This window comes from Glycine soja, chromosome 9 (assembly GCF_004193775.1).
Source record: "Glycine soja cultivar W05 chromosome 9, ASM419377v2, whole genome shotgun sequence".
Taxonomy (NCBI): Eukaryota; Viridiplantae; Streptophyta; class Magnoliopsida; order Fabales; family Fabaceae; genus Glycine; species Glycine soja.
In genome coordinates this window covers 29731314-29756772 of record NC_041010.1, presented here as the reverse complement: position 1 = coordinate 29756772, position 25459 = coordinate 29731314, and the positions used below count along the sequence as shown (strand labels likewise).

At 32.6% G+C, this 25459-nt stretch overlaps 1 protein-coding gene across 1 annotated transcript; it reads right to left on the bottom strand.

The window, feature by feature from the left end:
• Positions 1-3852: 3852 nt before the first annotated feature.
• LOC114366976 (UDP-glycosyltransferase 1-like) lies at positions 3853-5596 on the bottom strand. Its single transcript, XM_028324034.1, has one exon. The coding sequence runs from the start codon at positions 5332-5334 to the stop codon at positions 3928-3930; it is 1407 nt and encodes a 468-aa protein (XP_028179835.1). The 5' UTR covers positions 5335-5596; the 3' UTR covers positions 3853-3927.
• Between the last annotated feature and the right edge of the window lie 19863 nt (positions 5597-25459).

The following is a 25459-nucleotide window of genomic DNA, read 5'->3' as shown; positions in this document are numbered from 1 at the left end:
GTCCACGACATCGGTCATAGCTTAGAAATTGTCATTAGTGGCTCCTATGGTTCATCTGTTAGAATTAATGTCTTATGTGAGAGACATGTGATTTATGTAGGGACTAATAAATAAATAAATAATAATTAGGGACTAAATTGTAATTATGGGTTAAATAGGAGAAGTTTCTAAAGGTAACTGTTACTGATGAGAGTAATGGTTATAAAAGGGGCTAATACCCACTAATGTGAAACAAGGTTCCCTTCCTGACAGAAAAATATTCTTTCTAATCTCTGGCCATCACAAACGTAGAGAAAAAAAAAGAATAGTCAAGGGAGTGAAATCTTGTTTCTCTCCTCTTCCAAGAAATCAAAGTGCACCGGAGAGAAGCCTCATTATGGAGAAAGATATGCATTGTTTATCTATTATTTGTGAGAATCATAGGTTTTAAGATCCTGTTGGTTTCCTATAACTGTTAATCTAGAAAACCCTTAAAATTTTTACATCATCACAAATAGTTGTAGGTCCTTCCACAAACATGTTACTATTGGTACCCTAATGCAAGAGCAAATGCAAACACAGGTGCAAATACAATCAGTCACAAATGGAACAGGTGCAAACCCAATTCCAAACACAAAATTAGTTGCAGAAGGAGGTGTAACTGAAGGCTCAAGAAGAAATGAAGGAAACATTGAAGGACAAGATGAGTGTGGCATTGAAGGAATAGATGTAGGAACAAATGCAGATGTAGATGGACGTATTTCTTTCAATATTGACTGCCTTACAACAAAAAAATAATCATTGATTGTTTTTTTCTTTTTTGTTTAGATGTACTTTGGGTTATAAATCAAGTGTTTCTTTGTAAGAATTATGAATGTTGTCATGCATTTACTTTTTTATTTGGATAATGCACTTTGGGTTACATTAAGATTATCTTTGTAAGAATTTATGACTAATACATGGGTTATTGTACTTTTTAATTATTTATGGGTTAATCTTTTTCTTATTTCCCTTCAATTATATTCAGTTATGTTATATGATAATTTCAAATATATAGTAAACTGTAATTAATAAATATTTTTTTTATTTTGTATAAATTCCAATACAAGTGCAAAAATGAAAAGGTCTATTTTTTTTTTTGTGAGGGAATTCTGACAAAGTTGTGTTGACTTTTTTTTCATTTTGCATGGAAATAACAAGTGAATATTTTGTGAGAATAACAAGTGAATGACGAGACAACATTTTGTGTGAGAATAATTGAGTAGCGAGAGATAATAAAGATTTGCGTGGGACAATTAGCGAAGGAATAGTGAGAGACAAGCGGCGAAAAACTAGCAAGGTCGTTGCAAGGAATTAACAAGAGTTCTATCATTGTTAATTAGCGAGGGAAATATCTGCATTTCATCACATAATTTGTGAGGGATTTTGTGAAGAAATTATGAGTGAGAAGTAAGTAATTAGCGAAGGAATGATGAGGGATTGCGTTTGTCACTACTTTGCAACTCGATTTTGCCGAGGGCCCATTTCCGTCGCAAATGCCTTTCACAACAAATTAGTGACGCAAACAAACACTAGAAATAAATAGTCTAATCACTTAATGCAGAGAAACACAACATAACTCAATACTACAAGATTCTAAAGATATCTTTCTAAACTCCCTCAAAATTCTCTCTGATTCTCTCCTTTTCTCTTAGTTTATTTCATGTTGTATGATACGAATCATATTCTGTCCTACACCATAACAACATTAATGGCATTGAGCCAATCCAATGTACCTATTTTACGGGAAACTATTGAAGTGGTCCTTGGTAGCTTGCTATCAATACAATTGGTTCTTTAGAGTGATACACACACAATAATTCATACAATAATTTATATAATATTTTTTTATTTCTCTTTATCATCCTATAATTTATTATATTTCAAATTTAAATTTCTCTCTTTTTCTCTCTTAGTTACACTTTCTTGTACTACTATAATTTATTACTACATACCGTATAATTAAGAATAACTTCTGTTTATTTATATGTATTATTCTTTAATCTTTGGATAAAAAAATAACAATTATAGAAAATTATACATTAATCTAGAATTTATTTATTATTATAATCAACATAATTTTATTTATTTTTATTTTGAAGATAAATATTAGACCTTAAAATACAAAAAATAAAAGTTAAATAGTCAATTTAAGTTACTGAGTACATTATTGTTGTTCTTAGCCTCGAAGCCTTAATTAGTATTTTAATCCTTAAATTTGGTGGTGTAATTTTTTTAGTCCTAAAAATTGAAAATGACTTTTTTAATCCTTGAATTTTGATAAATTATTTTAACACTTTATTGTAGTTTTAAAATATAAATTCAAACAACTAAAAAATTAAAATTAATTTATAGCAACTAAAAATATGCACCACTGTATATTAATTACCTAGAAGTTGTTAATCAATTTAAAATGAATTAATATTATGATTTAATTTAAAAAATTAATTCATTTTTTTTATCAAACTGATTTCAACAAATTTTAAAATAAATATAAAAATTGGTCTTTGATATCAAAATTAATTTTAAAAAAGACTTAGTTACTGATTTAGTTCTTGGGATGTGTGTGCCATTTTTAGTCTGTAAGATTTAAAATTGTGTTTTTTAATTTTGACAAATTATTATTTTAGGTTTTGATATAATAAATTTATATTTTATGATAATTTTTAACTGTCATAAATTAATCTTTATTTTTTTAGCTGGTTGAGTTTGCTTTTTAAAATTGACAAAAAATGTTAAAAAACTTCATAATACCTAAAATTTATTATAAATTATTAATTTATTATGTAAAATAAAAAAAAACATAATTTATTAAAATTTAAAAACTAAAAATTGAAAGAATAAAAAAAATACATCCCTCAAATTTAGAGAAAGATAATAATTAATAGGGACATATCACATTATACAGCTTCATGGGAACACAAAGTCATGTAGGCATCAATTATTCAATCTTCTAGAAGCACAGACGCATACAATACAAGCATAAAGTAAACATTTCTTAATCTCATTTTTTATTTGTACTCCAAGTAGTTTATTTTCAAATAAGAATTTTAATAAAAATATAATAAATATCATATTTGATATGATGAAAATAAAATAGAAAATAAGTAAAAAATTATTATATAAATTGAGAGTATCATATATCTATAATTATTGCAACTAATTAATATTTATATTATATATAATTGAGTTATTAATTTATAAAAAATTAACAAATTCAGTTATGTATCACATAAAATTAACTATATAGCAGTAACATCATAAATACGTACGTAACAGTATCAGATTATATAATAATTTTCACGCAGCATGCTACTTCCCACATTGGCGATAAATTTAGCAAGAAGCATATACGTAGCTACACCCACCATTCCTCCCAATAATTACTTCGAATCAGGGGAGGAAAAGAACAAAGACTTTCTCTTGAATCAACATGAGTAGTCCACGAAGGACTCCATAATTCTATACTCAGCTTTTGGGAGGGGATAACTAACTAGTCTTCATGGTTGACTCCAACTAAAGAACAAGAAGCTGACTCGGAAGAGAAAAAGAACTACATATATGAGAGAGGAAAATCGAGTAAAATCCAATTAAAGAATACTTTATTATTTACTAGTATTTAACTTAGAATATTAGCAAATTATATTTGCACTTTTTCAATACATATAACACTGTTTTTTTACTCCTATTTTAATTTGTAATCCCACTTAATGTTTACTCCTATTATATAATTAATCCAAAATTTATAGAAATAGTAATTAATAATTTATATATATATATATATCATTATTCTACATTTTTTTTCTTTTCTTTTAAGAACTAAAACATGTGGCGTACAAAAGTAAAGAAAAGACGAGTATTACATGGGGTTAAGCTCTGTACCATAATTTAACACCTAATCATCAATCACTATTGGTTCCATAACTGAACCAACCTTTGGAACGCAACAAGTGAAGACCCTTCTTCTGCTTTCGCTTTCTTTGCACCTATTTTCATCTCAAAAACCCTCTGTCTAATCTCTTTTCCCTTCATCGAGTCCATGAGTTCCCTAACTCGGTCCCGCAACTCGGTCCCACTCACGAACCCATCTTTGTCCTCATTGACCGCCAAAGCCACCTTCATGTCCTGCACCATTATCACCCTATTCAGCCTCTGCTCCGCGTAGAGTGGCCACGCCACCATTGGCACCCCTTCACACACCGCTTCCAACACCGAGTTCCACCCGCAGTGAGTCACGAACCCACCCACCGAGTCATGACTCAGTATCCTCACCTGTGGGGCCCAGTTCCTCACCACCATCCCCCTCCCCTTCGTTCTCTCCACAAACCCCTCCGGCAACAACTCGTCCAAACTCGGTTCCACCGAGTCAACCCCGACCAACTCGCTCCGCAAAACCCACAAAAACCTTTGTTCACTCTTCTCCAACCCAACAGCCATCTCCTTCACCTGAGCCCTAGAAAACCTTCCGAGGCTTCCGAAACTCAGCAACACGACGCTCTGACTCGGCTGCGAGTCGAGCCAACTCAGACACCCGTTCAGGTCCTTCTCCCCGCACGTGGCAGAAATCACTGGCCCTATGCAGAACACGTGCGGGCTAGTCATCCCTTCTGGCAAACACAAACCCTCGCTCAACGCTTTGATAACCCTCCCTTCAATTGGGTCACACGTGTTTACAATAACCCCGTCACTGTCCCTCATGCATGTTGCTATGTCGTGGAATAGTTTATAACTCTGACTCGCACGGTCGTGCACTTCTTTCGGAAGATCTAAAAGGTCAATTTTTGGTAACCCTGGGATGCTTAAATGCGTGTTGAGGTCTTTGATGGATTTTGTTGTGGTTTCGTGAATGACTGGGAGTTGGAGAAAGGTTGCAAGAGATGAAGCGCCGGAAGTGTAGTAGAAGAAAGTGGGGATGTTGAGTGCGTTAGTGACTTGTTTGGCGCAGAAGTTCATGAAGTCTAGTACTATGGCTTTTAGGGTTAGTGTTTTGGAGAGGGAGGTGATGACGTGGGGGAGGTGGTGGTTGCTGGAGCGGGAGAGTTCGAGGGAGAGGATGTGGGGTGGGAGAATGGTGGGGATTTGAGTGGGAGGGAGGTGGTGGAAGGTGATGGAGGGTGTCGCGGCGGTGACGGCAGCGATATATTGGGAGGTGGAGTCACAACCCTTGGGTGTCGAAGGGGTGTTGGAGGGTGGAGTGAGGATGAGTATTGTGATGGAAAGTGAAGGTTGGTGGGTTAGTATGAGTTTGCCTAGCTCCACCATGGAAACTAGGTGTCCCCTCCCTAATGCTGGGTATAGAACTATGGAGTCTTTCATTGTTTGATGAATGGTTTCTTGGAATGAAGAAATGAAATGTGTTCTGAGATTAAGAGTAAGAGAGGGTGCTTCTATTTAAGGGCAGGGTGCAACATTTGGCTAGACAACAATGACGTGATCATATTTACTGGAAAAAGATTCTTGGAAATTTGATAGCCAAGAAATTTGTGTAGGATCGAGCCACTCATTAAATATGATATGTAAGACGTTTGGCATAACTTATTTTTCTCCATTTCAGCTGTTTTTGTTTCATTTTAAGTTGTTTATAAAATAAGCTATATGTTTGTGAATGCTACATTAAAATTGGAATTGTTATTTCTTATATAAAAAAATAAGTTGTTTTGTAACATCTTGAGTGCCACCGTTACATTATCCTGAAACATTTTATTTTATATTTAAGATTGTATTTCCAAAATTACAAATGCCCCGTTAATGACTCTGCCTATGATGAAGATCAGACGAGTTGTTAATGGCTACAAGTCTACTATCTATGATCGTGTGGAAAACGTAGGCGTGAAAGTGATGACAGGAAGTCAGGAAACGTTTAGCCAGGTGACCGTGTGGAAAACGTCCTCAATTTCAATGCCCATTTTTTACGTTTTTGGATGTTACCAGTACTGAAAATGGTCCACATTCCGATATGCACAACTTTGGTGGTTCTTTATCATGTAATTTAATATGTAATTTTTTTTATCAGTAATATTAATTTATTAATTTTTTTTGTCAAAATTGTAAGTTGGAGGATTCAAATTTGTTATCTCATTTCTTTCCTTTTTCTTTCATTTTTTCTTGATCATTGAATGAACCTTATATATTTCTTATATATGTTAAAGTTAACTATTATTTTTTATCCAAACGAAATGAAGTTGATATTTGTTCTTTTCATCCGTATTTTCTGCTGGTAATTGAGTGGACAGATTTTCCGGTTGCAATTTGTTATAATTCTTTTTATGACATTTCATGATTGCTCAGATTTAACTGTAAGTGTATATTGTAAAAGCTTTTATTCAGCTCCAGTGAAATGATTTCTACTAGCTATCTAGGTTCTAGGTTCTAATGGATTTATGCTTGATTCAACATGCATGTTCGTATAGGAAATGGCCATAATAAAACACATGCTGAGGCAACGTTAAATTTTTAGCTGCTTTTTTTGTTTCCCTGGTAGATTAACCAATTGTGAGGAAAAGATGAAAAGAACGTAGTGAAGTTTTGTAAGTGAATTTACTCTGTCATGTTATTAAATATTTCATTAGTTGCACAGTTCCATGAGCTTGAACTTTTAACTCTACATTATTAGACAGTTTTAATGAAATTTGATCGGCCTACACTAAAAAATATGAAGACCCGTTTTGGAGTGGTAGTAAGTTTTTTATTTTTATTTTTCAAAATACAATTTTGAAAACAATAATCTTCAAATCACTTTTTAGCAAATTGAGATTTTTAAAAAATGAAATAAAATTTATGATATAATGCAAAGAGATAGAATAGAATAAGTTATAAAATAGTATAATCAAAATTAAAAAAACAGCATAAAAAGCTGAATATTAATACAAGCTAGGAGTGCCATAATTCAGTATATATAGTCTGTTTTTTTTTTTAATGTATATGTAGTCTGTTACATATGCTCCCATAAAGAGATAAATAAATACAAAAAAGGTGATGCAGGCCAAGAATTGCAGTACCAACAAAAATAAGTGACTATTACATCCTGCATGCAAAACACATAAAGCTAAACCTACCCCTGCGGCTAACCGTCAAACAACAAAGTCTGAAGGGAACTGCAACAAGTTAACTTTCTTTCCTATGAAAAAAGCAAGTTGTTCTGAACATTAGCTTCAATGATCAATGAGCTTGAAAAATGGCTGATCTCCCAAACAGAAAATTTTTCCACTATAGCCAAACCTTAGTATAATGAGATTGCAGCCTTGATAATTAATTTGTAAAAAGCAAGATCAAATATTAATTTTTAAGATTTCCTGTCGTTAAATTATTGACGTAAGGACACCATAATATTTAGAAAATAAATTTGAGATTTTGAGATTATAGAGCAATGACACATTGGACATCTATTTCTTTTTTAACACCTACTTAATGTTCATTATATTTTTCTATCTCTTTCTTCCTATAACATCATATCACCAATAAAATATATACCTCTGTTTTTTACTCTTTCACTAGGTATTTAAGCATATTGGGTGTCCGAGAACAATTTTCCAAAATTACATTACCCTTAATTTTGCCATTTTTTTATTATAAAAGTGATTCTATCTTTATATCTTAAGTGAATTTAGTGTAATAATAATTAAAATATTTGAAATGTAGATATTATTTATTTTAAAATTTATAGGAATAAGCTAATTATTTATTGTTGGTTGACTTTTATAGTTAACTTTCAACTTTAAAGCAGCCCATCATATAGACAGAAAATACAGTATTACAAAAAATCTTTTAACAACTTTTGTAGTTGTTGAAATGACTGCCATTAATTGTAGAAGCCTTTTAATACGGTTTAAAATCGTCGTGAAATGTTAACTTTCGTTTTTGTTGTTGCTATTATCGTGAAAAGAAAAAGGAACAACATATAAGCTATTTAAATGCAAAGAAAAAGTGAAGGAAAACACACCACAGACTCATAGTGAAGTGCTGTCACTGACTCACAATGAAGGAAGGGCATGAGAGTGAAGCGTCGTCGCAGTGACGAGAGGGCACGAGAGTGAGGGAGTTTCTGAGAGTTAGGAAAAACCGTCATTGTATCATTTTTGCAAAAATCATCGTCAAATCATCTTTTCATATCATTTTGTGAAAATTGTCGTCGGATCAGCGATTTTAATTTTTTTTTCTCTAGTAGCGTTACTACTAAACTAATAAATAAAACATCATTTGATTGTAAGTTGAAAATACCTCAAGCCTTTTAGCCTTGTGTAATTTTTCTACTAAACTAATAAAGAATTAATTGGAGTGTCGCTGATTTCTGAAGGATAAACATCACTTATCTAGCTTGCCCAAGACTCTTGTTTCAGAGAATCAATTTCTGATAAAAAAAAGAAAATATATATTCAATCTCTTTCAGAATAATACTCTGAAAGTGGCATTTAATGTGGGAAATCAACAACATCAAATCACCATTAATTTTTTATTTTTATTTTTTACAGAGTTTAGTAAATAATTCAGAAGTCATGGTTGACATGCCAGATCAACAAATAAAATAAAATGAAGCGTTGTTGAAAACCGCTATAGTTTGCGGCAGTAAAACTCACATATGATTCGTGATTCTACAGATTAGGAAAAAAAAAGTGTGGAAAAAGAGGAAGAAAGAATAATTCAGAATTCATAGTAGAAATATCATACATGAGAATTGCAAAAAAGTCGGAGTACGTGTTTCGAAAACAACCATACTTTCATTATAGAGCCACACAATATGCTATATAAAAATAAAAATGTGTTTCTTACAAGAAAGTCAAAAACAATATGTTGGAGATAAGCATTCTCTTTGTTCCTCAATCTCATGCAACACCGAAACAGAATGCCCAAACTCGATTTCATAGTGGAAGAACAATCTTCCTCTAGTTTGCGATTCTGCATAAGGAAAAAATAAACAAGGGAGTGTTGGTTTTATTTTACTATTGCATATTTAAATAATTGTATTAGGTCATAATTATGTAACAATATATTCAGAAAATATAACTAACTTTTCAATCAAATAAAAAAAAGTTAAAATTAAAATCATATTTTACTTTATCTAAAATTGACATTTATTCCGATAAAAAATTGAGATTTATTAGTATATATGCTAATTTCATATAGAAATAAAACTGTTATATTAAATAATGCTATGAAAAGCATTCTTAAATTTAATTTACTAAAATATACATAGAAAATATATAGGCTTTGAATAAATCCTTTCACTGTTAGTATTATAGCTGTTTATGTACATGTTTTGTTAAATTTTTGTCTGATATATATTAAATTTTTAGCAGTAGTTTCAAAATAAGAGTCCTTGATTATGTTAATCTTTTATTTATTTTCTATTAAATAAGTATATTTTAGGGCAGTATATCTATTTATTACAACTCTTATCTAAATATTAAATAATTACTCTTTTTATTCTTCTTAGATTCTTCTTCATGATACATAAATTACATAAGTTTTTTTAGACAAATAAAAAATTAAATATATCCATCTTTGTTTACAAAGAATAGTCATTTATTTATGTCAAATTTGAGCTTATTAAATACAATTATATAAGTTTACGTGAATTTTTCTCTCTCCATCTTTATAGTTAATATTAAAATACCAACAAGTTAATCCAATACAGTTGATAGATAGTTGGTTTTTTTAGCATACTAATGAGTTTAATTTCTTTGTTGTGCATATGGAGAAATTCACTTTATTAGGAGAGACAAAACACACACTTTAATGATTTATATGTGTTGAATGTTAGTTTTATAACTTTTAACTATGAGATACCTTATTAGTTTCAATAAAAAAAAATATTAAGATCGTGTGCATCATGAATATACTAAAAATCTTATTTTTTACGACGTACATTCTAAGGTGGTTACACAAAAACCGTCTTAGAATGTGAGGCGGTGACATTTTTGTAATTAAAAGCATTATTTTTTATTTTTACGACGCACATTCTAAGACGATTATCAAAAACCGTCTTAGAATGTGACACGGTGACATTTTTGTAATTATTGAAAAGTTAAACAACGACGGGTCTCTTAAAAAACCGCCTTCGTATTTGTTCCTTTGCTAACCCTAGCTTCTCATTCATTTCATTTTCGACTGTGGTCTCAATCTTAGGCATGAGGCTCTTGCGCCGCACCCCACTCCTCCCCTCCAAACCCATTTCCCCCGGTGCATGACTCACTTTATTTTTATTCATCCTTCCTTCCTTCCAGATCTGATCCCCCAAGGCGGCGGTGTCGCGGCAGCTCCGAGACCTGCAGTCCTCGACAGGGAACAAGATCTGCGTGGACTGGTCCCAAAAGAACCCTCAGTGGGCCTCCGTCTCCTACGGCGTCTTCATGTGCCTTGAGTGCTTCGGCAAGCACCGCGGCCTCGGAGCAAGAGCAAGTCGATTGGGGATTTTAGGACTCTGAATGGCGTCGGCAGAGCGTCGGCGAGGTACAGGTCGACGAAGGATATCTACACACAATCGCAGCTGGAGGCGTCAGCCGCGAACAAGGAGGGATTCTTCACGCGAAAGATGGCGGAGAACGAGTCGCGGCCAGAGGGGCTGCCGCCCTCACAGGCAAGGAAGTATGTAGGGTTTGGATCCAGCCCGACGCCGTCACCACAGCGGCGGAATGATGCACAAAACGATTACTTCTCTGTCGTTTCACAAGTGTTTTTTTAATATTTTTTTATGATGTGGGGTTTGATTGCAGGGGATTGGGAAATTGTCTTTGGTTGCTGCCTCTGCGGCTAATGTTGTTCAGGCTGGCACGAAGGAGTTCACTTCCAAGGTATTCTGCATTGGCTTTGTGCATTTCCAAGGTAGTTTACATAGGGGGAAAAATAAATGAATTGGAATGACAAATTTATTTGAGAATGAATTGATGATAAGACCTTGGCTTCCTATTGAGTTGTACAGAGGTTTTTACTTTAGGCTCAGGAAGCTACTGTTGATTTGCCTTATGTTGCCTTTGCAGTAAGGCCAAATCCTGGAGTTTGGGAATTTGTAAGAGTGAGCTTAGAGGATCACTTGTTATTGTTATACAAGACAATTTAGTAACAATTTTTCTTCTTTTTGTGTAGTGGCATAATAGCAATTTATGAACTTAAAAAGTTTATGTCAATTTCTCATCAATGATTATCTATTTCCACTTTTCCCTTATATGGATATTAAAGCTGATTCTAGAAATGGGATTGCTTCAAGTTTGATTTTTTTGCTTGACTTTTGAAATGGGTCTGAATAATGTGATTGCGTTTTGTTGCGTGTTTCTGAAAAGGTTTTTTTTTACGTGTTTTGTGATTTATTTTCGTAATAGCAGTAGGTCTGGTCCGCTTAAATTGTTAATATTTTTTAATATTCCTAACCTTTTTTGTGGTTATTGTCTATAATGACTCTCCAAAGTGCTGTGAGATTATAAGCTTTTAAAATTGTCTTTATCTATAGTGCTTGGTTTTGTTGAAAGCTGTTTCTGGGATCCTATATCTGATTTTTTTCCCTACACCTTTTTAGAACCTACTCAAAACTCTGTTAAGTACTTAACTCGGCATAGGACAATGTCATCTCAATCCTATTCATCCGCAAATCCTCTGGGATAATAATAATAATTGTAATGGTGATCTTGTGACTAACTTACCTGGCCAGCCTCCCATAGATTTTCAGCACTATGCTAGATATGTCGCAGTCAACGAAACTAATGGTCGAGCACTCTTTTATTGGTTCTATGAGGCCATGACCAAGCCTCAAGACAATCCATTAGTGTTGTGGCTTAATGGAGGTAAGTAAGCTTATATATATTGTGCATTGATTATTGTGCCAACATGCTTGATTGGTTTAAACTAATGTGCCAACATTATGTTTGATAGGTACCCTAAACCCAATTCATTTGATGTTTCTTTTTTATATGTATGTTCTCTAACAAGGTGACAACGTGCCTTTATATTTTTGTTAAAAAATTTACAGGTCTTGGGTGTTCTTCTGTGGGATATGGAGCAACACAAGACATTGGCAGGGGCCTTAAATTCAATAACTTTTCATGGAACAAAGGTATGAAACGTTAGATCTAGGACCACAAAATATGTACATACTAAAATTTGTTGGCACAGTCCACCTAATTACTGCTTTCTAGTTTCTACTTTCCATGTTAACAATATTATAAAATTATGTTAATTGATGCTTAGAATTCTTGACATATATAAGTGGAATGTGATAATGCAGAGGCCAACATGATTTCAAAATAATATTAGAATCCAGGTTGAAAGATGATTTCAAAAGAAGAATTGAGTTTTTAATGCAGAATTATAAATCTTATTAATATTGTTTAATTATAAAATTGGAGCTTTAATTTGCTAACTCGCATAAAGCTGCTTTATTATAGATGTAGGTTATCAAATGAAAATTCTAATTATGATTGATAGTATATTGGAGAATATATACTACTAAATAGTAAAAACACTTAGGTACTATACTTAAATTCTGTTTGTTTAAGAATAAGTTAAGAAGAATTGATTGTTAATTTAGATGGTATATATGATAGAACCACTTTTAACATATATAGATATATAAATTTTTTAGTTTGACATTTAAAATAAATTCTTAAAAATGAAATTTAAGAATTAAAATTTGTGTTTCTTTCAAAATTAATGTAATTTTTGCATCTTCCAAAGAGGCAGTAAATAAAAATCAAAGTATATAAAGAACCTTGCTTTATTACCAAGAATATTTCCATTGTAGTTCAGCATATCTATACACTTTAGTTTCACGATGACCTATTACGCAAAGTCACGTCATGTTCAGCATATCCATTGTAGTCCATTGCTTTATGAATTTATATGAATTTATAATTATTATTATGAATTTATTACCCTTAGACACTTCAAAGAAACACAATTCAATGATAACTTATATGAATTTATAATTATTATTTTCCAAAAATAGTTATCTATTTAAATTTTTCGTTTTTAATAATATCTTTAGAATGACATTGACAAGTGTTGGGTATAATTAGAGGTAGGCATTTGGTCAATTAGTAATTAGTATTAGAAAGTTTTGATAATTTGTTGCGAGAAAAGGATTGATGCTTTCTTTTCATGATATATTTTGACACTAGAGAAGAGTTTGTGAGATGAGATAGCAGTTGTGTTGAATATATTCTAATTCCTATTTTATTGGAGTTGTCTTCAGAGTGGCAATTGCTCGTCTCTAATGTTGCACATTTTGGTGGGGTCTAAGGAATGTGAGGTATGTTATTTCTCTTAGTGGCATTTGACTCATGACTCATCAATTGTAGCTTTTCTTTTTTGGGGATTGCAGAAACATTTGAGTTGGATATCAGCATCACAAAGAAGCTTCTTGAAGGAGAGCGAGGCAAAATAATCCACGAGAGAGGCATACTTGTATGTGGCTTTTCCTTTGTTTAGAGCTACTTGAAAGAAATATTAATTATGCATTGACACTTAGCAAAAAGTAAAAGGTCAGGTGCATTTAGCTAGACTAAAAAAGGAATTTGGAGCCTTAAAAACACACGGTTGGAGTTTGATTTTAAGATTTAAAACACACTGTTGGAGCCTTTATGTGTATACTAAAAAAACTGCATAGAAAATATATCCCACCATCTCAATTTACACTTCTTATGTTTAAATTTTAAAATTTGGAATTAGGGAGTGAGGTTTTCATTTATGATATCTTTAATACTCTCAATTCCTACACTTCAAGAGATGCTTGTGTGTATGGTTGGTAAACAATAAACTTAAAATATTTCTCTGTCAGAGTATTTTATTAACCATCTAGGACAATTAATTAGTACTACTTTGAGAAGAGTATTCCTCTAATTAACTAGGATTTCATATACTCTAAGTTGAGACAAAAGGTTATAAAGAGTATTTATGATTCCAAATATAATAAATAATAAATAAATCTTAATTAGATGTAAAATCCTAACCCAATGCCAATTAAAATTTTAAAAAATAGAATCTTAATCAAAATAAATTAAATAAATAATATTTATGATAATATATTTTAAGAGCACATATTACAAATAATTTCCTACAATAATAGAAAAACAAAAATCTTAAATAAATTTTTTTTTAGATACATAGTTTTTTTTTTCTTCTAGATTTATGACAAGATAATATAATAATTCCTAAATTCTCCATTCAGCATTTATATATTGAATGTACATCACTTGGGGTATTAAATACTAAATCAACCAAAATATTTGAATGCAACACAAATTTATTATATATTTGATTACTTAACTAGTATACATGCACAAGCACAATATGTTATATTTTGGATTCTTTCTAGCTTACCCAAACAGAGACAAACTTCTCCCTTGAGCTAGGTTTGGGGTGTGAGTTAGGTCCAATCTCTTGTCATTTCTAGCTATACTAATTTTTTAACATGCTAATTTTTTAACTCAAAATTCAGTTTCTTACTTATCATTTTTTGGGTGTGAGTTAGGTCCAATGCTCTCTATTATGCTAATTCTATTCTGTTATAGTTTATTTTGTTATCATAATATGCTACAACAGAGTAACTGCCCAAGTTTAAAACATACTTCATAATGGCTCTGCTGTAAAATTCTGAATCATGAGTACATGTATAAATATATGAAAACTCCACTCAGGAAAGTTGAAATCATAAAAATGAGTCACTGAGCTGATAAAGCTTAACAATGCAACACTGAGCTGATAAACCAAACAAATAATTGATAAGATTTTAATGAGTCACTTTTTTATTTTATAATTTTTAATCAATGATAAAATGAAGTTAGAATTAACATGTTCTTAACAATATTTTGTTCACCTGAATAAAATTTTCCATGCTTTATAATGACTTTAACCATAATTCTTTTTTATAGGCAGACAAATAATTTTATCATAAAAAAGAAAAAAAAAGTGTTAAGTACTATATGTACTCAACCTGTAGTATGACTTTAAGGAGAAGTTGAAAGACAAAAAAACAAATTAGTTTCATCAATGCTTTAGTAAGTAAGTTATATTATTTTTAGATTATCCTTCAATATATAATTGTTTTCATTTTCGTGGTAAACTTTTAAAATATATAGTTGCGGTTACCTCTCCTAAAAAAACTATTATCATTATTTTTTTAAATAAAGATAGAGGCACAAAATGTCTCTCTTTAATTTTTATTAATATAAACAAATGTTAATCAAATAAGGAAAAAGTAAGAACATAATGTCACGTATGGATAAATATTAAAGCAATTTAATTTTTTATTCATTGTTAAATTAATACAAAAGATAAAGAAGAGAATAAGAGTTTGAATAATGAATATTTTTGTTAGATGTAAAAAAATAGAGATAACATTTTTTATATAAATATAGTAATTAAGGTAATTAGAATAAGTATATAACACGTAAATAAGGTAATTAGAATAAGTATATAACACCTGTAAAATTATTGTAAATACTAGTATATAACACGTAAATAAGGAATCATTAATGTTATTACTTGTTATTAGCAATGTTGTGATTTGTTTATTTTTCATTAGTACTGTTGTAGTAATGTTATTACTTGTTATTAGCATGTTATTACTTGCAAACATGCTTTATTTGAGAAAGATATTAAGCTTTTTATAATGAATCACACTTTTTTCTAAACTTAATATGGTTTTAAACTTAATATGGATTCCACCAACTATTGTGTTGGAGTAGGTTGGTGAATTTAATTTTTAGTATTATGGTTTCTTAGCATTCTGTGCTATACTATTAGGAATAGGAGGAGTAGGGATACATGTTAATCTTTAGGTATTGTCTCTTCCTTTGTCTTGTAATGGATTCCGCTTAAAAATTGTATTATTGTATTTTAATGGATATATTTACATATATATATATATATATATATTGATTTTTTTCACACTTGTTATAGTTAAATGATTTTATTTATGTTGAAAATGATTATGATAGTTTTGGTTCCCATCAATGTTTAAAATGATTATGATAGTTTTGGTTCCCATCAATGTTTAAAATGATTAAAGTTACAATAGAAAAAAAAAAACAAAAAAAGACCAAAATAAAAAAATAAATAACGCATACTACGACGGTTATAATATAACCGTTTTAGTATATCGGATTTACTACGCCGGTTATATAGTAACCGTCGTAGAAAGTTATTTCCAAAAAAAAAAAACTCAAGAATACTACGACGATTCTTATCTAGCCGTGTTAGTATAGTGGACATACTACGACGGTTGATGGGTAGCCGTCGTAGAAAGACACGTCACCCTATAACATTTTAATTGTAATTTGAGATGACATACTACGACGGTTATATAAAAACTGTCATAAAAAGTAACATATACAACGACAGTTCCAATAACCATTTTTATAATTTTTTACCTTTTACAACACCTCTATTTACGACGGTTTAAAACCGTCGTAAAAGATGCGATTTAACCGTCTTAAAAAATGATATTTCTAGTAGTGAATATATACAAAACCATGTTATGATCTTTAAGATTAATATTACAAATATGTAAATTGTAATTTTTTTCCTGATTGATTAAAATCACAAAATTTTATAGAGTAAGTCATATTCCCTTCCATTAACAAATGTGAATATTACATTGTTCTCTCCTTTTTATGTTAAAAATTGCACTCTCTTCTTCCTTACAGATTCAAATAAATGAAACTTTACTATATATTTTTTATTTAAAAAAGAGCAATTAGGGTTTTGTTAGCCTCAATTGCAAAAGAAATATATTATCAACATATATTTTACACTACCCCGCAAAGATGCAATTATTAGACTGTCCTCCCTCCTTGTTAAAATACATACTCTCCCCCTTAAGTAATGCAAATATATTGCACTTAACCCTCGGAGGAAAAGTTTATCTTAAGTTTGGAAAAGTTACACTTCCTCTGTTGTTGTATATATAAGATCCAAATTTAAAATTGTATTTGTTTCTTTTTATAAAACTCAATTTATAGTATTTTTACTATTAATTATTTTTAAACTAGAAATACTCTTTATTGAAAGAAGAAAGAGAATATATTCATAAACCATTAAAAGAGATAGAAGTACTATTAATAACAAGGATAATTTTAAAAAAATTATAAATTTAAGATAAATTTATTACTATCAACTAAATTAATTATTTTTCTTAATCTTAATGAATTAAGTAATTGAGTCTTATATATAACAACATATTAGTAATGGACATGGAATATTGTAACAGAACATAGATAAAATCCTTTGAGTTAGAATTATAGTAATATAAAATATATTAGATGAAAAAAAAATCTAAATTGAGATAATTGGGTGAGGGTGGTAGTTGAACATGTTCAAGATGTCCTTGTGTCTAATGGGGAGGTTGAGTAAGTGGGTCAGGCCCCCAAAAACTTCCATTTCATGTCCCAGACGACCATGAAGGTTATTTAAGCAAAGATACATGATTTACTTATGTTTTGCTCTATTTACAATTAAAATAATTTAACCATGTTTAATAATATTCAGAACCTATAGGTGATTTCATTAAATGTTATTGCATATTATTGAGGTAAAATTCAGACTTGAAGAATAGACCAACATTATCTATAATAGTCTGTCTAAATTTTTTTCTTATAATATATATACACACTAAAAAAATATATAGATTTAATTCCGTATGTGAATAAGATTAAAAGATAAATATATACAGATCTTTTTAGCGTGTTGTCTCTTACATAAAAACATTTTTCTAAAATATTTTAAAATTCTCAATATATATAAAATGAAAGACTTAAATTATAATATTCATTAAGATCTCATTTAACTATAAAATCTTTAAAAGATTCACTAAATATTAAAAAATTATTTCCCTAGAATATCTAAATTATACCATTATCATAGACGTCATTGCACCATTGTTATAACCATCAACATATATATGATCATCACGACCACCATGCCACTGCCATAATCATACTTGTTTATTATATCCGATGCTCATTAGAAGGATTGCTTTTTTATATGTTGGAATTAACATCAGTGACACCAATGGGAGGTTATGCCTACGCAAGTACATTGATCTTCTAGGTAGATCCTCGAGGTAATTCATTTAATTTGCCTACTTTTTGGTTTCCACACACACAGACACACCTTTGGATCATTTGATAAAAAAAGTTAAACTTTTGAAAGAATCAGTTATTAAAGAATGTCACAGTATCTTAATTCAACAGAAGTTTTTGGTTCAATCTAATGTCTTGTTAAGGCTTTGGCTTTGTGTGGTTCTTGTTCATGACTTAATGTTCAGCTTCTTGTTAACGATGAAATTCAATTTTGGTTATGTTTCCCTCTACTTTCTTTCTCTTTTTAAAATGAGCTCATATATTAATAGACAAAAGGTACTAGAAATACCTGGTTACAAGGAATCCATGGAACAAAGTTCAAACCGGCCGATTGGAAATCTGCTACACCAAAGCTAGCGGTTATTCAATATTTAATGGAATGTCCATAAATATCTCATAACCAATGCATGACTGCCAACAAAATATAAGTGATCTATTTCTATTCATTACATTAGAGCATTTAGCCATTGAATCTATAAATTACAGCTAGTAATAACTACACTTCCAGCCCACAATAAGAGCAGATTTTACACTTATATTTATGCTGAGCAAAGTGTGTTTTTTCTACTATATCTCATAAGAGCACAGTATGCCTCAACCAACGAAAAACCTCCCTTGAGAAGACTATCCATATTAAATGCTTCCAAGTCATAATGAGTGTGCCAGATTAATTATGACACAGACCAAGGCATGCATTCGTTTTTGATTGCCGAAAAACTTGCCGAAAAACTTGGAACTTTAGACTTCAACCAAGTCCATGAAGTGAACTCAATATCATCTAAAATATTTTCCAATTTGGGATTAACATTCTCAAACATGACTCTGTTTCTCGCTTTCCAAATACAAAAAAGTATTGAACACCAAATGATCCTCAAAATGTCATCATCAACCAGAGATGTAGCCAAACCATGGAATTGCCAAAAGTCACCATCGATACTACCATGTGTGGCAGTATGTATTATTCCACCCATCCGTTCATGACAATGAGACCATATTTTTTATGCAAAATGACAATTAAAGAACAAGTGTATTACCCCTTCAATAGATGAGTGACATAAATAACAAAGAGTATATGTGTTCGCTATGATATTCCTTGAGAAAAGATTGTCCAAAGTTGGTAGACGATTCTTAAAAGCACGCCAAACCAAGAAATTCACCTTGTTGGGTACTTTGATCTTTCACAGTACCTTAAACAAAGGTGAAATTTGTGATTCCTCCACCGAGTCCACCAAGTACGCATTAGTGGATTTTGTTGTGTATATTCCTGAATTTTCCAACTGCCACCACCATGAATCCTCCAAGATTTGTGACCCCTGCACAAAAGAAATACTTAAAAAAAAGGTTAGCTTGATTTTTCCTCTCCCACTCAAAGTTATCGCCTCCATGTGAGGTCCCAACTCCAAGTATTTCCCTTCAATGAGCCCACCTCACTAATAAGACTTTCCTTTTGTTCCAAAACCAAGAATAGCCTAGGGAAACGGTTTTCTAGAGTTTGTCCATCTAACCAAGGATCTTTCCAAAATCTACTTTTTTCACCATTACCTACCTTCCAAGTCACACCCTCATCAAACCATTTGTTATCGCTCAATCCTCCACAAATTTTCTTTATGTCTTTCCACCATATTGATTCCCATGGATGCTCATTATATTTTGCTTTCAACACTTCACTTCACAAACCATGCTCATGATGAAAAATATTCCACCACCACTTGCCAAGTAATGATTTATTAAAAACTTGCAAGTCTTTCACACCCAAGCTTTCCTCCTCCTTTTTTTGGCATATGTCTTTTCAACTTACCCATGCAACTTTGTTATTTACTTCATCTCCACCCCACAAGAATCTTTGTTGAATGCTCACTAAAGTCTTCCAAACCTTCTTTGGTATTTTAAAGAAGGATAGGAAAAATAATGGTATTGATGTGAGGACTGAGTTGATAAAGCAGATTCTACCACCAAAGAGATGTGTTTATACTTCCACAAAGATAACTTCTTTGAGAATTTATCCACCACGGGTTACCAAGTAGGCGTGTGCTTATGATTTGCCCCAATCGGTAGACCAAGATAGGTGAATGACAAGGTGTTGATTGCTTATGGCAAGTGTACCGATTCGCACAAGTAGTATAAAACGATAAGACCGAGTATCGTATCCACAAGAAATTTTTTTCACCTAGATTATGTATATTTAGTATGTAAACACTTATAAGGTTTGAAATAAAGAAAATATTAAGTTGTGCACTATTAAACTATTTGAACAAAAAAAAAAATATTCAAAGCTATAAAAAGTGAAAACTATCAAATTAAAAGCGTTGGGGAGTGTCCTACTAAATTTCTCTTGCTGTATAAAATGTGTTTTTCTCTATTTAATGTTATTCTAGTGTTGTTACACTGAGAAATTACTCAAACCATGATTCCTCACATGAATGAGCCTAACTCTCTTTAGCCTTTGTTCTTGATTCCTCAACAAACTTGTTCTAAAAGAGTTGCACTAAGCCTATAGTGTAAAATAGACTAGATCACTGCACTCCATTCCTAGACATACAGATTTCTATCTTGCTCTATCAAGTTCTAAGGTTTTAAAGCATTTTCCAATACTAAAAAACCTAACTACACATACAAAGGGGTGATCAGGCCACAAGCATGTAAAATAAGCATAGATAGAAGCAAAGAACACAAAGAAATAACATTAAATAGATAGTAAGAGTATTACATCAAGAGGTTCAGTAGTAACTCCCCAACAAAGAGGCTTAGCCTTCCATTACAAGCAAAGCTTCAAAATACAATTAGAAAACTATTTTTGGTGAAAGAAATATGGAAGAAAATGGTGGAGAATGTCTTCTCTAGCCTCTTAACCCTGAATCTCTTTGTTTTTCACGAAGACAAGCTCTTTTTGCTACTCAAAGTCCATTTTTTTTTCATTTCTGCCAACTTTAGTGTTTTAAAGGCTCTTGGACTTTTCAACTTCCGAAGTCTCGCTCAGCGAGCATGTCTTGCTGAGTGAGAGTAAGTGAAAATCCGCTAAGCGAGCATGGGCCCGCTAAGCGCGAGAAGAGACAACATCTTCGCTGGGTGGGATGGCTGCGCGCTGGGCGTGCAAATCTCTGACTTATCCTCTTCTAGGGTTTCCCATCCATTAAGCGAGCTGGATGCCTCGCTAAGCGGATGCATCTCGCTTAGCCAATCTGCCTCACTAAGCGAGTCATCAAAAGCTTTTACCTTCTCTTCTTTGGCCTGAAACGGAGTTGGATTCAACATTAGGTCACAAAATTGGAGTTTCTACTCTATAAAATCACATAATAAATAAAAATATGTACAATTTCTATAAAAAGAACCATAAATTGGAGGCACATTGCTATTTCCTTGCAAATTTTCAATACCAAACTAACTCATGAATAATAATTAACACAAGGACATGGGTTTGCGATTAAGAATGTTAGCAAAGTGCTCAACAAATCTCTCTTCAACCCCAATAGCACCAAAATTACTTTTGTGAAAGTTCACCTTCAAACCTGGTACAAGTTCAAAAAATCTCAAAATTGTTTTAATGGTGAAGACATTTCTTTGATCTACATCTCCAAAAAATATTGTATCATCCGCATATTGAAGCAATGACACTGCATAACTTCCATTTCCTACCTTGTAATCTTTGTAGTACCCTTTTGCAGATGCTTCCCTCATGAGACCGCTCAAGCCCTCGGCAACCACCAAGAAGAGAAATGGTGCTAGAGGGTCACCTTGGCGTAAGCCTTTAGAGCATTTAAACTCGTGTGTTGTGCTTCCATTGACTAAAACTGATGACCATGACGAAAACAAGCAACCCCTTATCCAGTCAATCCATTTTTCATGGAAACCCATCCTTTGTATCATGTAAATAAAAAATTCACATGATACCAAATCATAGGCCTTTTCAAAATCCACCTTAAAAAATGTGTTGTTTTTTCCTCCTCTTGGCCCCATCTACAATCTCATTTGCAATAATTACACTTTGTAAGAGTTGCCTACCACCTATGAAAGCACTTTGGCATTCATCTATCAACTTCTCTAGGACAATACTCATTCTATTTGCTAAGATTTTTTTATACAATTTTATAAAGACAACCCACAAGAGATATAAGACGGTATTTTGGAATCAAAGCAATGAAAGGGATATTTGTACCTCTAGGAAGAAAGTTGAACTTGTGAATCTCTTTGATATGAACCCTCATGGCACAAGGGCTGACTTAGGATCGTCTAGGATTAAACCTTGATGGAAAATGCGGAAATTGATTAAGGAAAGGATGGAAAATAAGGTGGCTAATTTCGTGGGTCTTAATAAGGTGGTTCTTGGCATAAAATGAGGTGATTCCAAAACGAGGTGAAAGGTAAGGATTAAGGAAAATTGATTAAGGAAAGGATTAAACCATTCAGCCCAATTTTTTTTTTTTTTTTAATTTTGCTTATACGAAATTCTGCTTCTTTTTTTTTTTTTTATAACAAAGAGATCAAAAGGCTTAACTTTTGCAATGGTTCAGCCTAAAAAAATATATATGAATAAGAAGGTAATATAAATGGCAAAGAGAATAAAGAAGGATGTTACCCAATATTTCCAGCAAAGGAAGTGTTGATCCTAGAACCAGAGCTCTGGTTACCAAATGATATGAACCCTCATGGCACAAGGGCTGACTTAGGATCGTCTAGGATTAAACCTTGATGGAAAATGCGGAAATTGATTAAGGAAAGGATGGAAAATAAGGTGGCTAATTTCGTGGGTCTTAATAAGGTGGTTCTTGGCATAAAATGGATGAATGGGATGGTAAAACGTAGGTTAAGTGGTGGCTGGACAGAAATATAGAAATGGCAATAACTGAAGCTACAGGGCTCCAAATGAGGTGATTCCAAAACGAGGTGAAAGGTCTCGTTTTGAAATTCACTTTAGGCTCAAGAATCACTTAATTTGAGTGCGTAAAATGGGAGTTATGGCCACGAGATAATTCTGGGCAGAGGTGGATTTTCTGGAATTGTGGTTTGAAAGAACAAGGGTGATGATGAAAGGAAGGAAAGAATCACTCTTTCCAGCGAGGGCAACACACAAAGGTTGTGAAAGTCCTTTGATACAGCCAAGGTGTTCTTGAATCACTCAAGAATTTAGGAGAATCACTCTCACTAAGATAAAAGAGATAAACTCTAATTTTCGGAATAAAACTCAACTTGTCTTTATTGATAAAATGGTTCAGCTTATATGGAAGCTTTACAACAGATTTTAGTAATGACCCACTAACCTAGAATTAAAATAACTTAATGCCATTAACCTAGGGAATTAAAAAAACTTAATGGCTGAGTGTAACTGAAATTGTGGCAACCAAAAGTCACCTCCAACAGCCAACAAGTCAGCCACCATTTGGTCTCCCAAAAGGCTGATGCCTAGGTTGCCAATTGGGCCCTTATTACAACTTGAACTAAACCTAACTAAAGCCCTTTTAGTTGATTAACCAAAAACATATTTTTGGTCAGCCAACTTTACAAGGATTGGGCCATTATTTAGACAAACTAAACACTCTAAAATTGAGACAAAGTGGTGTCATTTAGTCCTCCTCCATTTGGGCCATGATACAACTCACAACCTTGGACTTTTCTCCTTGAAACTTGGGCTTGTATTCAAATAGTATGGACATCACTTGTTGAAGAGCTTCCTTGGCTTTCCTTGCTCTAGCCCTTGTCATAGGTCCTCCAAGTCCTTCAAGTGGATCCTTGCCCTTGCTCTTGAACATGTCCTCATCATTCTCTCCCTCTTGAGAAGGATTTGTCCTCAAATCGGATTCTCCATCTGCATCAAAAAGAGATAAATCAGAGACATTGAAGGTGGAACTAACATTATACTCACCGGGCAGCTCAACTTTGTAAGCATTGTCATTGATTCTTTCAAGCACTTGAAATGGTCCATCTCCCCTTGGTTGAAGCTTTGATTTCCTTTGTTCCGGAAACCTTTCTTTTCTCATGTGCACCCAAACCCAATCTCCGGGTTCGAAGACAACCTTCTTTCTCCCTTTGTTGGCTTGTTTAGCATAACTTTTATTTTTCCTCTCAATTTGATCTTTGACTCTCTCATGAAGCTTCTTCACATAGTCCGCCTTTGCTTGACCTTCTTTATGATTAAAAACAGAAACATTGGGCATAGGCAAAAGATCAAGAGGAGTTAGTGGATTAAAACCATAAGCAACTTCAAAAGGAGAACAATTAGTGGTGCCATGAACAGCTCTATTGTAAGAAAATTCAACATGGGGTAAACAAGCTTCCCAAGTTTTTAAGTTATTCCTCAAAACTGTCCTAAGCAAAGTTCCCAAAGTCCTATTAACAACTTCCATTTGCCCATCGGTTTGTGGGTGACAAGTGGTTGAAAATAACAATTTAGTGCCCAACTTGCTCCACAAAGTCCTCCAAAAATGCAAATCATCAAGCCTAGGTATAGGATGCCTATATTTAATGGTGATGTTATTAAGGGCTCTACAATCAGAACACATGCGCCATGTCCCATCCTTTTTAGGGACCAAAATCACTGGGACAGCACAAGGACTCATACTATCTCTTACCCAACCTTTGCTAATGAGTTCATCCACTTGTCTTTGAATCTCTTTGGTTTCTTGTGAATTACTTTTATAGGCTGACCTATTGGGCAAAGAAGCTCCCGGAATGAGATCAATTTGATGCTCAATTCCCCTCAAAGGTGGTAGTCCACTTGGCACATTTGGTGGAAACATGTCATGAAAATCCTGCAAAAGAGTTTTAACACTAGAAGGCACTTCAAAATCATCAAAAGTGTTAGTGGTCAAAATCTGATTTTTGCAAAACAAGATATAGAGGGACTGTTTAGCACGAAACAACCTCTTGACCTCACTTTTTGTGGCTAAATAGCTCTCCCTCACTTCAAGTGTTTCACTCTTCTTTTGTTCACTCTTTTTCCTCTCAAGTGTTTCCCTCTTTTTCTCACTCTCAAGTGTTTTGCTCACCTTTTCTTTTTCTCTTTTCTCTTGAAGAAGTTTTTCTCTCATTTTCTTTTGATCCTCACACACTTCTTGTGGACTCAATGGCTTGAGCACAATCTTTTTGTCTTGGTGCATGAAAGAGATCTTGTTGGTGTAACCGTCATGATTGGCTCTTTTATCAAATTGCCATGGTCTCCCCAACAGTAAGTGACTGGCCTCCATAGGAACAACATCACAAAGTACCTTATCATTATATTTCCCAATGGAAACGTCCACTTCAACTTGCTGCCTCACTTGCACCTCCCCATCCTTACTAAGCCATTGAAGTTTGTATGGCCTAGGATGTGGTTTAGTAGCTAAATTTAGCTTTGACACTAATCTAGCACTAGCCACATTGGTGCAACTACCTCCATCAATGAT